The 12,616-nt window shown below is 36.1% G+C and overlaps 1 protein-coding gene across 2 annotated transcripts in view; it reads right to left on the reverse strand.

Moving 5' to 3' along the window:
• Positions 1-12,616, reverse strand: part of LOC114654218 (protein Wnt-7b) — a 255,708-nt gene that overhangs the window by 91,032 nt on the left and 152,060 nt on the right. For both annotated transcript variants that reach the window (XM_028804638.2, XM_028804631.2), the window contains exon 3: positions 5,034-5,305. In XM_028804638.2, the coding sequence (XP_028660471.1) occupies positions 5,034-5,305 (272 nt within the window). The remainder of the gene's footprint in view (positions 1-5,033; positions 5,306-12,616) is intronic.

Consider the following 12,616-nt stretch of genomic DNA (forward strand, 5'->3'; position numbering starts at 1 on the left):
GCCCATGCAGACACGGGGAGAACATGCAAACTCCACACAGGGAGGACCCGGGAAGCAGGTCTCCTTACTGCACCACCGTGCCACCTATTTTCATAAATGAATACTTTTAGACATTAATGAACTAAAGCAGTGTTGTAAGAGGGAGTGGGAGAAATTTTTTCATACACTTAAACATTCATGAAAAATAAGATTACTTTTATTGAGGCTAACGGTGGTTTGAAAAGCTACTAAATCATGGGTTATACTTATTTACTCAGATGACTTCTATATGTTGAATACAAAATGATAAAATAATGTGTTGTGGGTCAGTTGAGGTTTGATTTATAGAAGTTTAATACATTACAAGAACTAGACAATTATTAATTAATTATGTCCTGATATGTAAAACCATACATTTGATAGAGGATAAACATACCTTTTCATATGACTGACTTATTTGTGCATCACATAAATTTATGCATAACCTATATTTTTAAGCATTTCTTTACAAATACAAATCTTTTTGTACAAGAGATTGTTATAAAGAACTCAGAAATATTGCAAGCATTCCAGGTAACATCAAGCTTAAAAAAATCAAACAGAGCAAAATGTAGGGGCAGACATTTTTCTCATATATTGCCATTCAATCACTATTAAAAGTAATTCTGTGAAAATGAAATATTGCATTAACTTAAGCCTTCTTAAAAACGCATTTAATCTTAAATAAATGTTTTAATTGCCAGCCACAAATTTACAATTGCACAGTAACTTTCTCGGTTATTTTACCTTATCTGTTAATTTTACATATAATGTAATAGTTATTGATATGAGTAAATAGGACAAAACAGCTCAAATAATTTTACAGAAGTATTATTAAATATTAAATAAAGACATGAAGAATATGGGGTTGCAGGAGAACACAAGTACTTTGCGACTATGCTGATCCTTTTGTCAAAAACAGTGAATGGCTTATAAGAGTTTTTTAGTTGCCAAGGGAGATTCCTTTGAGTTGTGAGAATTATATGTGTTTGTGCATGTTAACAAAAGAATGTGCTTGCACCCTTGTGTTCACCATAGGGAATTATTCTTAAGGGCAGACAAAGCCCTACATCATAAATTAGGGCTTTGTCTAACAAACTTACAAAGTGTTGCAAACTGTCTGTCATTGCATGGCTTGTAGGATCAACTTCTTTGCGGAACATGATGGGATTTTTTGTGCTGTGGGCAGCCAAAGAATTAAAATATAAGATTTTTTTAAGCCTTTAAGAATTTTTCTTTTTCATTTGCTGTGTAAATGTGAATTATTATTTTAGCAACTTGCTGTGCCTAGTGAACTGTGAAACTGCATGTTGATGCAGGGAGCGAAAAAGATCAGCAGTGTTGAAAAGTTTCTTAAACATGACAATTTTTAAAGCCATCAAAGTAAGAAATGGAAAATTAAACATTTCTGTTTTTATGAGAAAAGAAACTACCAGTAGTTGTTGTTTGCTTACTGTTGTATAAATTTAAAAGTTTTAACATAAAATAGCTAAGAGACCTCAAGAGTGAAGGTCAGGTACGTAGTGCTGTAACAGAACAAACTAAAACAACTTTCACAAAAAAAAAAAAAAAATCCCACAAAAGTGACCAAGTTTGAGGGGTTTCCCCTTTGTTTTATGTGTTACTGGGTGTTGTTTGTTCTGTTAAATAGGATTACTGAAAATTAAAAGGAAAAGTCTTACTGATTTTACTCATTGTTATAATCATAAACTGGTGCTAAATTATATTTTTGTTCATATTTTGTCTACGTTTTTTTATACATTTTTTTGCTGAGCTCCATGTTTCATTTTTATTTTGGCATAATTTTGTATTATTAACAAGTTAAATGTGATTGCTCATTATTTATTATTTTATTTTGGCATGATCAATGCCATTTTGTGCTGGTGCTGCCATGTTGTGATAGCATGTTGCTAGGGTTCAGTTACCAGAAGTCATTACATGGTGCCATCATCTATGCAACATTATCATCATTTCAACAGGTCATCTACTAAAGGTAACCACTAAAAGATTTTTGTGATGTTAGTGTGGTTTGCTTATGAATTAGTTCAAAACAAACCTTTGTGTGTTCCCTTTTGACTACAATTTCAGATTCCATATTAAATGCATGATCTTTCTATCTTTCATGTACCTGCCCTTAGCTTGTTGTTTGATTTTGTATGCTTCCATTCTTGGCCCTGTTTGTCTTGCTTTCAGCTGTCTCATCCTACCAGACAATACATACTTCTCCTGCACACAACTGAATACTTTACATTACGTAATTTAATGTAAGTAAATGCACAGTATTACACATAAGAATTAGCAATGTTGCAAATGAATACATGACGTGAGGTTTGAAACTTGAAAGTACACTGTATGAGAATGACCTAGGAGTTACAATGATCTCCGGACAGATTACAGAAGCTATTAAGAAGGCAATCAGGATGTTAGGTGACATAGCATAATGCGTAGAGTACAAGCCAGGCGAGGTTAGGACTGAGCTGTGTATCTAACTAATGAAGCCTCATCTGTTATATTGTTTACATTTTTGGTCTCCATATTATACAAAAGACATTGCAGCACTATAGAAAGACTAGATAAGAGCAACTAATAATTTAATTAATTAATTACGATTATAGGACACTTTTCTATCCTACTCAGAGAGCTTCACATAGATAGTGGGGAATCACTTCAACCACTACCAATATGCGACATCCAGCTGTTTGATGCAATGGCAGCCATTCATGTGCTAGTCCACTCACCACACATTAGCTACTGTATTAGGTGGTGAAATCGTGAGACAGATAGTTAGTAAATAAGGAACAGGGGATGATTAGGGGGTCAGAATGACCAGGCAGTGGGCAATTTAGCCAGGACATCAGGGGACACCCTACTGTTTTCAAAAGATGCCCAGAGATCTTTAATGTCCACTGAGAGTCAGGACCTCAGTTTTATGTCTCATAATTTTTTTGTTACAGCACAGTGTCCCAGTCACTTCACTCGGGCATTGGGATACACGAACAGACATACAAGCCTCACCAACACCTCTTCCAGGCTTTTTCTGGGAATGACAGGTATAAGCAATGGTAAAGGTTGAAGAAGATGAACATTTTTGGTTTAAGCAACTGGACGATAAGAAGTACAGTGGATTAAAGCTGTTATTTTATACATTAGTTCTTCTACAAGAATATGAGAACAAAGATGGAAGTTTGTTAAGGGACAATTTCCCACAAAAGTTGGAAAGTTTATCTTCACATAAAATAAAGTAAACATATACTATAAGTTACCAAGTAGTGTGGTAGAAAATAGGACTTTTCAAAATTCAGTGTTTGCAGAAATTAGGTGAACAGAGATTGATGAGCTTGTTGGACTGAATGGCTTGTCCTCATCAAAATATTCTAATGTTCTAAAGTAACTTTAATGCTGAAAGACCAAGTCCAATGCAGCCATTTAGCACAAAAGATCACATAACTTTTATATTCATGAATAAAGTTCAGTTTGACCATTCAGACAAACAAGACAAATTACAAGTTTAGTAACAGATATTCTATTCTATGGACTATCATCTTTTTGAACTTCTTAAACAGTCAAAACTAGCATGAAAAATGGCAGCCATTACGAACAGGCCTACATTGCAGGTGATAGTAAATTAGCTATAGTTATAAATTAGTTTTCAACACATGGTTTATCAAAAATATAACTAATTTATGACCAATGTTATCGGAATATGTAATAGTCAAATGCAATCACATGTAGATTTGCAGTTTCTAAATGAAAACTGTAAATTAAATACTTCAGGAACTCCTGACCCAATCTTTTTTAGCAAATTTTATAGATAAGACATAGTTAAGAAATATGCTTCTTTATTTGCAGTTGGCAATTCATTTTGCATTTTCTCTCTGAGTGCAAAGAGTGGTAAAGTAAATTTCTCACCATTACCCAGATTGAATCAACAGTGTTACTAACTTACCTTCACTCCAGAATTTGTGGAAGCTTTCCACAGAACTATTCCAACAGTAGATTAACCCCAATTGCATTATTTATTTTACTATCATTATTTATTTTTCAAAATATGAACAAATTTTGCAATGTTATTTCCTTTTGTTTTCACATACAGACTCCCAAAGAGGATACATGACATATAAAAACTTACTATAGACCATTAACACAACTCATCAAAACAAAGTTCTTGTCAACATGAAAATGGTAAGCCATATTTTTGTCTCATTTCAAAATTGCTATGTCCTTGTGAGTGCCATATCCACAAGGATTTGGTTAATTAGTGCATGAAATGATACAAAGTTATGAATTTTAATAAATTCTAGTTTATCATAGTGTCGAAGAGTCATGAAGTGCTCTGTGATGGTGAAGAAGGCAAGTGGACATTTCACTGTACTTTGTACATGTGACAACATCACTTCTACTAGTATCACTACTACTGTGTCACAATCCTTTCAAGTGAACTAGTAGAAATTATATGCGAAAAACGTGTAGAACTTCTTCTCTATTACATGAATACCTGGACCGTGTTTTATTATACCCATAATGTCCTGTCTGATTTCACTGAAGACATATTTTAGAACAGTTGACAATCTGAAGCAGTTTATATATTTTACAGTATTTATTTTCATTATGGCCATAAATTCAAGTGCAAACAGAAAAATATCCACTGCATTTTGGGCAACTTTTTGGCAGTTGTTATTTTTATATATAAGCTCTAATACTGTTGTACCCAAAATTCTAAGAGAACTGTCACTCTTTCTAGGAACATGTATCCTATAAAAATCACTGAAAACCAGCATATGATGCTCTGAGAAACTATGAAGGACCCAAAATGTACACAGAGCTATGGACTTCTGCCAGTATGGAAAATGTTACAAATAATTTCTCTACCATCAGAGAAAGTATTAACACCTTTAATTTTATAAAAATAACTTTTCAAAAATAAGACTAATCAGGTGTAGCCTATAACTTATTTTGTGCAGCTTCCGTTTATGATCTGATCAGTAAAGAAAAAGCTTGTCTTGTTCATCAGTTACCTTTCTTCCTGCTTCATTATTATGAAGGTTCATCAGCCTCCTGGCATTTTTTTTGATCTCCCGGGCATCCACAAACCTCCTTGAAAACTCAATGCCATACTTGATATCTGCAGAGCAGCCTCCCCACTTCCAGCCCTCCTCCTGATTGTAGTAGCCCTGCTTCTCCCGGTCACAGCCGCAGTTGCTTAGATTGCCCTGGCTACATGCCGCTGTTACTGCATGTGCTACGCCAGCAGCTGTAATAGCGTATGTGAATGCAGCCTCCCTGCTACCTGTGAAGATAAAACAGCAAATGGTCAGCTAAATTATGCTTTGTATTTTAAAAACTACTAGCAACCATTTATTAATTTGAATATACATTTAGCAGATTGTTATTCCAAACTAAAATCATTATTAGCAGCCAATTTCTTCATTTCAAAATAAAGTTTCTCTTCTTTTTTATAATTTTGAGGAATGTAATGTATTGAATGGCTGATGTGGGGTTGGGAGGGACAGACGTGGCATCATCTTGACATGCAACAAGAAAATTGACTTATTGGGGCAATGTTCTGAGAGAAAGCCCCACATTAAAAGGCCAATTTACATGGCTGTGTGGGTACACCAACCTCTGCAACTACAAATGGGAACCCACACAGAATTTCTGTGAGAGCCAAAGTGAGGCCACAGGGGACAAACAGGAAGCCACTTGGGACATATTTCCCTTGCCAGAATGGGTTCACATATGTTCCATGACTTCTAGAAGGCACTCTTTCTCTGCCCCACTGGGTTACAGATATACCCTACCAGTGAGTAATTTGAGTCTGTGGTTAGGGTGTGAGTTGAGTAATGTGACCAGATTTTTTGTGAATTGGGAGATGAAGACATAAGGGTAGCTAATGATGATCAGTGGTTAGCCATACTAAAAAGCAGTAGGTTTTTTTAATGGTTTGATGCATCACTTTATCCAGTTGTACACCCCAAGCTTTATTTTGGTTTAGTAAAACCACTGCCCCTGCATGCTTTGGTGTTCCATATAGTACTTTTATCTGAGTCACAGCACGGCAAGAAAGTGCTTTTATCCTATGCCTTCAGTATACATTACATTCATTGTACAATGCAACTTTTAAAATGTTGCTGGTTATTGCTATTGAGTCACTGTCAATAGTCTGTGGGAGACTGACAAGAAATGTGTTCTAATTTATTGTCATGTGTTCATAAACCTAAACTAGAACTTGAACTTAACTGTGCAACAATAACTATAGACTTCTTCCAAATAAATGATGATACCTGTAAATCATGCTTTACTTAATTTGAGTATTGCAAACCACTTTTTTCAGCTATAATTATGTTTATGTAAAGTCTTCATTGAGCGTCAATTGCCTACTTAGATAAATACTAAATATTTAGTAATTAAAATTCCTATACTGTATACAACTACAGCTTTTGATTTTCTATAAAACTGCAACATACTTGAGTTTTCCCTTCAGACCTAATCAGGTCCTGATTTCCTTATAGAAAATTCTGCTGACAGAAACACCGTATTTGCATTGCAGTTCTGACCAGCTCACCCTGAGGAAAGTGAATGAACCAATGTCGGCAACTAGTAGTGCCAGTTTCAAGCAGCTGAAGGTGCTCTAAAGACGGGTTGACTTACTTAAAGTTCTTCAAACCAAAGTCAAAAATAAACAGAAATGTTAAATAACAAAGACTTAGCTTCTATACTGTAGCTTTTGTTTGAATCTTTCACCTCAATAAAATGTCTACATTGTTTATCCTTCTCCTAACTTATGAAAAATTCTATATTGTTTACATTGTTATTTTTTACTTAAAACCTGAAAATTAAAAACTATTATAAAACCTTACGATACTGATACATGCTTACTCTAGCTTCTGATCACTTTTATTTATTTTGGGTTCTGCAAGGTCTTTTGTACTAGGAAACCCTAGAGGTCTTTTTTTCTCCAGCATTCTGTTGTGTGCAGTTTTTGTTTTTCCACTCCACCTTGGCCGTCTGACCACAGGCATCCTGCTCCATAATACTATAACCATTAGAGAGTTAAAAAGTGCATTAGTTAATAGTAATTAACGCTATTCTTGAGGACTCTTCCATTGTAATTCTTTCCTTTTATTTCTTGCAAAGTACTTTGAGCTACCCTGTAATTCTGTCCAGACTGATCATGAAGCTCCTTGATCAGAGTCTCAGTGCCTCACTCTACTTTTTGACTGTCAGACCCCGGCATGTATGGATTGATAGACAGACCTCCTCCATGATGATCCTGAACACTGGCAACAAGTAGGCTCAGTGTACTGTATTGTGTCTCCTCCTCTACTCTCTGTTAATCCATGATTGTATGGCCAGATAATGCTTCAATACCATTATAAATTTTGTTTATGATTCCACCATCATAAGGTTGATTACAAAAGGAGATTATCGTTGATTTTGGAAAACAGCGGGTAAATCACACCCCAAATTACATTGGGGAAGAAGCTATGAAACGAGTCGACAGTTTTAAATTAGTGGAGGTTACGATCATCAACGATCTTAGCTGGAAAGAACACACTACAGAAGTCATCAAAAGGGATCAATAGCGACTTTATTTTCTCAGACATCTGAGGTAGGCCCAAATCTGTTTAGAAGTCATCATTAACTTTTATAAATGTACTGTAGAGTCCATCGTGAATGGTGTGCTGGTATGGCAGCAGTTCAGCTAAAGACTGCAAGGTATTGTAGAGGTTGGTGAAAACAGTGCAGATCATCATTGGAACAAGGATATCATCTCTGCAAGATGCTAAGCGCTATCTGGGAAAGGCATTTCAAATCATAAAGGTTCTTGGTCACCATACCAGGACAACTTTTCTCCCTCCTTCAATCAGGCAGGCGCTATAGAACTATTAACACCTGAACTGTGAGATTTAGGAACAGTTTCTACCTTCAGGTAATAAGGTTGCTCAACTGTCATATACTGTATGATAAACTGTAATCTGTAATCAATTGAGTGAATTAAGCACCTCATCTTTTATAATTCTTGTGTGGGTAGTGTTCCGTTTAGTGCTATTCACTATTAATATTAGATTTAAGTCTAAGCTTTTTTCCTTTGCTGATATTTTTAATGTTGATTATTGTGTCTGCAAGAAATGTTACGCATGTAAGAATTTTGCTGTAAATTGTACATGTGACAATAAAAAGATCCTGACCTTGACCTTTTGTATGAAAACGTGCTATATAAATAAATAAATAAATATTTTTATTGCTGTTGCTATTTCAGCTTTCATTTCAATTAATTTATAATTGGAAAATGTACACTTCCTATCATATACTGAAGAAATTCAAAATATGTTACCTTTTTATGTAGGTTTTAATTACAGTTGCTTAAGTGGAAATTTAACAGGGGCAAGTCAAAAAATAATAGCTTTGTACATTATTGATCACATTTCTGAAAACAAAAAAAAATCGATCGCAATCCTCCCATGACTTTACTGCTTTGCTAAGAGTAATGATTTACATGACGAAACCACCTAAATCAACAGCAATTTAATGGATCTATAAAGCAAATGTAAACTATTCGTAGGTTACTTATAGAAATAAGTTAACTTTATTGAACTCAAGGAGCCTTTTACTAACTAATTGTACCAGCCTGGTCACTAATCAAAGCTCATTATTCAATGCTCAACAACGAAGGGGGCACAGTCTAACCAGTAAACGGAATGGTTTCTCTGAAGCAGTTGTAGCTTATACTAGTCAAATTCACAATCATATTTACTTTCACTTGTTAACAAGTGGTACGTAAATCCCCTTCTTGGGTCCGCTTGTCCCCCTTTAAAAGACACATTTGGCTTACAGATGTTGTTTCTCATGACAACCTTGTCACGTATGGCTGCAAACCGCTCTGTTGTGTGCTGAAGATCACCAGTAGATGAAGCTCAGAGACAATGCCATTTACTTGCTGATGCTAGTTATAAAATAGCCCATGTTTTTCCAGACTTGCTAATCTCTAAGTCATAACTGTATGTTGGTATCTCTCACTCTGCACCTGAGTTATGACTATTGGCCAAAGGTTTCATTCCAGTAGTCTACCATTTTTAAGCTTTCATGGGGAGGCTGTATAGTTTGATAAATTGGAAAATGCAGTCTCTTGTCCATTTTTTTAATTGGATCCAACAGCCTAATGTGCAGATCATGAGGTGTTGCCACCAGCATCCTCAAAATTTTGAAGTAGTGTGTTGTCCATTACAACCACACAATATCCTGGATGGATCTCATTCACCTCTACAAGCTAACCACTACGGAGCTTTACAACAATTGTGCTGTCCTGACACCCAACCTGACCTTACCTGACCTGAAGGAGGAGGAGGAAGAGGTTGGAAGCATGCCTAATAGCATGTTGCCACACCCACCACATAACGAATCACCTGGATTGGGACCTGAATGCAGCAGGTGACACCTCAGCACCACACAGGTATTTGCCAATCCTGCCACCAACCCCCAAGTTCTCCCTGTAAGTTGGAGGACCTACTTGCAGGGCTGGATGCAGGTTAACGTCATAACAAGACCTGACCTAACACACATAAGTTGACCCAAACCCACCAGATACTTCTAGCATTCTCTAAAAAGGGCATGTCTGCTACGCTTAGAAGTTAGCATATTGTTTGTTTTTTCAGCTTTAGAAAATATTGTCTATTCAGATCAACATTATGTACCATCTACACTGTCAGTACATGTTTGAGGCCGTCTGAAACCTCACCAAACATACCGTATTCCACACACACTCCTTCATCTCAACCACACCTGCCTTCTTCTGTTTCTGCCAGTACCTTTCAATTAAAATTGGAATAGTGGCTAGGCCAAAACCCACAAACAGGGTGATAGTGGGAGTTAGCAAGTAGACAAGCTACAATTCTGAGACCAGGAAAATTAACAGTGCAGTGAATGATAACTTATAACATTAGTAATATTTTACAGCAACAGCAAACCTGTGTCCATGGACAAATCAATGACAACAGATTCTGTTTAAGTATTTTACTATTACGCAGGTAATCACTAGCAAACATGGAAATTGCCAGTCTAATTACAAAATACGAAGGGAATAGCTTAAAAAGTGTACACAGCTTAAGAACACATAGCTCATAACACCAACTGAAATATCCTCAGATTTTTATAAAGAAGACAATACAGAACATGCAGTCAAGCAACTTCACCAGCAGTCCACAAAAGATATATAATACTAATAAAAGAAAAGAAAACATGAATAAACAAATTAGAAAATGTACATATGGCGTAAGATTCAGATGCATCTGGGGACTTAGTTAACTGTTTTGAAAGTTATAGCTGATTTTATTTTTATCTATTTACTTAAAGAAACATATCATGTGTGTTTATTAAATATTTTTGTAACAATGAGGTCATATGCAAAAATACAGAATGTAATTACATGCATTAGTTGAATACAGAAATTTTAAAATATCATGTAAATCAAAACTGAACCTATTTAAGCATTCAGTGGCATAGGTAGCTTTCATGGACATCAGATTCCCCTCAAGTGATATAAAAACTGGACTTTTCTAACATTGTTAGTTGTTAGTTGTTGGTTTTGGAGGGTCTATGACTAAATGTAGTTCGGATTTATGTATAGAAGTTGAAACAACCTCTCTTGGAAACAGTAACTTCTTCAGTGACTGAAAACTCCCAGAAACTTTCTTTACTTTAAGGTGGATGATTTTGGAAAATTTGCCAATGACTTAAATGGGAGCTTTTGCAAATGCAAACAGAGTATTGTACAGAGTATTCGGTTTGAGATATCTCAATGAACATGAAACGTTTCCTGACAAATCTCCTTAAAGCAAACTATAGATTTACCATATTTTAGCAAAATTGGTTCTGGGATTCAAGTTTCATGAGGACAGACAGATATGACAATGTCAGTAGGAGTTTTTTGCATTGAATTTTAAAGCACCTAGAAAAGACAAAATACAAAACAACCCATGAGATTAATTTATAGCTTAGGATAAATGTGACAAGTCGAAGTGCATTTCTTTATATACTTCTTGAAATGTGTTTTTCATTTCAGATATTCAGTATTTGATTAATCAGTGATTTATTTTGTTTTTCATCAGTGATTCAGTGTTAGACATCAGTAATTTGTTTGATTCATTTAGTGATTTGTTTCATCAGTACATCATTTTAAAATGGTCTGTGCTGTGATTCACTTATTTTTAAAAAATTTTTTTGAAGATTGGTCCACTGAATAATAATAATAATAACTGCTTACTACTCAGAAACCACACTATAAAAGAGGCATGCATCTGAACCTCTATATTGGTAGTAGAACTGAGTGGTTGTGATGAGGAAAGGCACCAACATCATCAAAGAAGGTTGAAGCCAGTGGAAAAGGGAGATGCCACTACAGATCCAGGAAATTCCAAGTTTCTGCCATCTGTGAGCTGAGAGGACTGGCATTAGGAGATTCAGAGCAGTTGGGTGAGCCACACAGGATGGTGTATGTCATATATATGTGAAGCCTCAGTGGCTGTTAAAGATTTTTTGATTGCACTTGCCTGCACTAAAATGTGCTGAATCAACTTCTGGAAATGTAACTTTTTTTTACCACAAACCATTTCTGCATGATATCGGATTCAGAGAAAAACATTTTTTCAATAAAATCCCATCCATCCATCCATCCATTATCCAACCCGCTATATCCTAACTACAGGGTCACGGGGGTCTGCTGGAGCCAATCCCAGCCAACACAGGGTGCAAGGCAGGAGACAAACCCCAGGCGGTGCGCCAGCCCACCGCAGTTGAATAAAATTGTTTCTTATAATTATTATTATTATTCTTTTATAAAAATAGGTTACATTTGTTTTATGGCATCTGTATTTTTGACGTACAGAATTTTATTTTTTGAGCTAAAAATGGCAGCCTTCCTCTTAATGTTAATTGAGGTAGAAACACCCCCAAGTATTTTTTTGCTTTAAGTCATTATTTTTTTCTCTTTTCTTATTCCTTCAAAATAACCAGAAACTTATATTTACAGGAGAAGGTTGGAAAGTTGCCTTATATTGTCCAGAAGACAGCAAGCTATCATTTAAATGTTTTTACAGTAATATGCAAGGTGCATGTGCTATGACCAGGTAGCAGGTAAGCATATGGCAAAAGAATACACAGCCTTCCTTTATTGGAAGCCTGTACCACAATTTTCTTGGGAACACAAATGCTGAAAACTATGAGGAGCTTGTTGAGGAGCTTTTTTCTTAATCCCTAGAAATTGCATGCAAAATGTCTTTAAAAATCAATTTCCTATACTCCAATTTCGATTTTGTCCCTAGAGAACATTGGAGCGGTCTCTGATGAACGTGGTGAGAGGTTCCACCAATACATTGTGGCACGCAGCTCGGGGTGGTACCCAGCCGGGACGCCCAAGAGGACCGGAGGAGGGCTCATGCCTCCTCCAGACCATGAGGGGGCGACTGCCCTGGTTGCATTGGGGGCCACGGGTGCAGAGCTTTGAAGCTCAACCCTGTAGGGGCCCGTGGTCACCACCAGGGGGCACCCGGATGCCTTGGCAGCCCTGGACCTCAGCACTTCCACCACACCAGGAAGTGCTGGG

Source organism: Erpetoichthys calabaricus, chromosome 1 (genome assembly GCF_900747795.2).
Source record: "Erpetoichthys calabaricus chromosome 1, fErpCal1.3, whole genome shotgun sequence".
NCBI classification, from domain to species: Eukaryota; Metazoa; Chordata; class Cladistia; order Polypteriformes; family Polypteridae; genus Erpetoichthys; species Erpetoichthys calabaricus.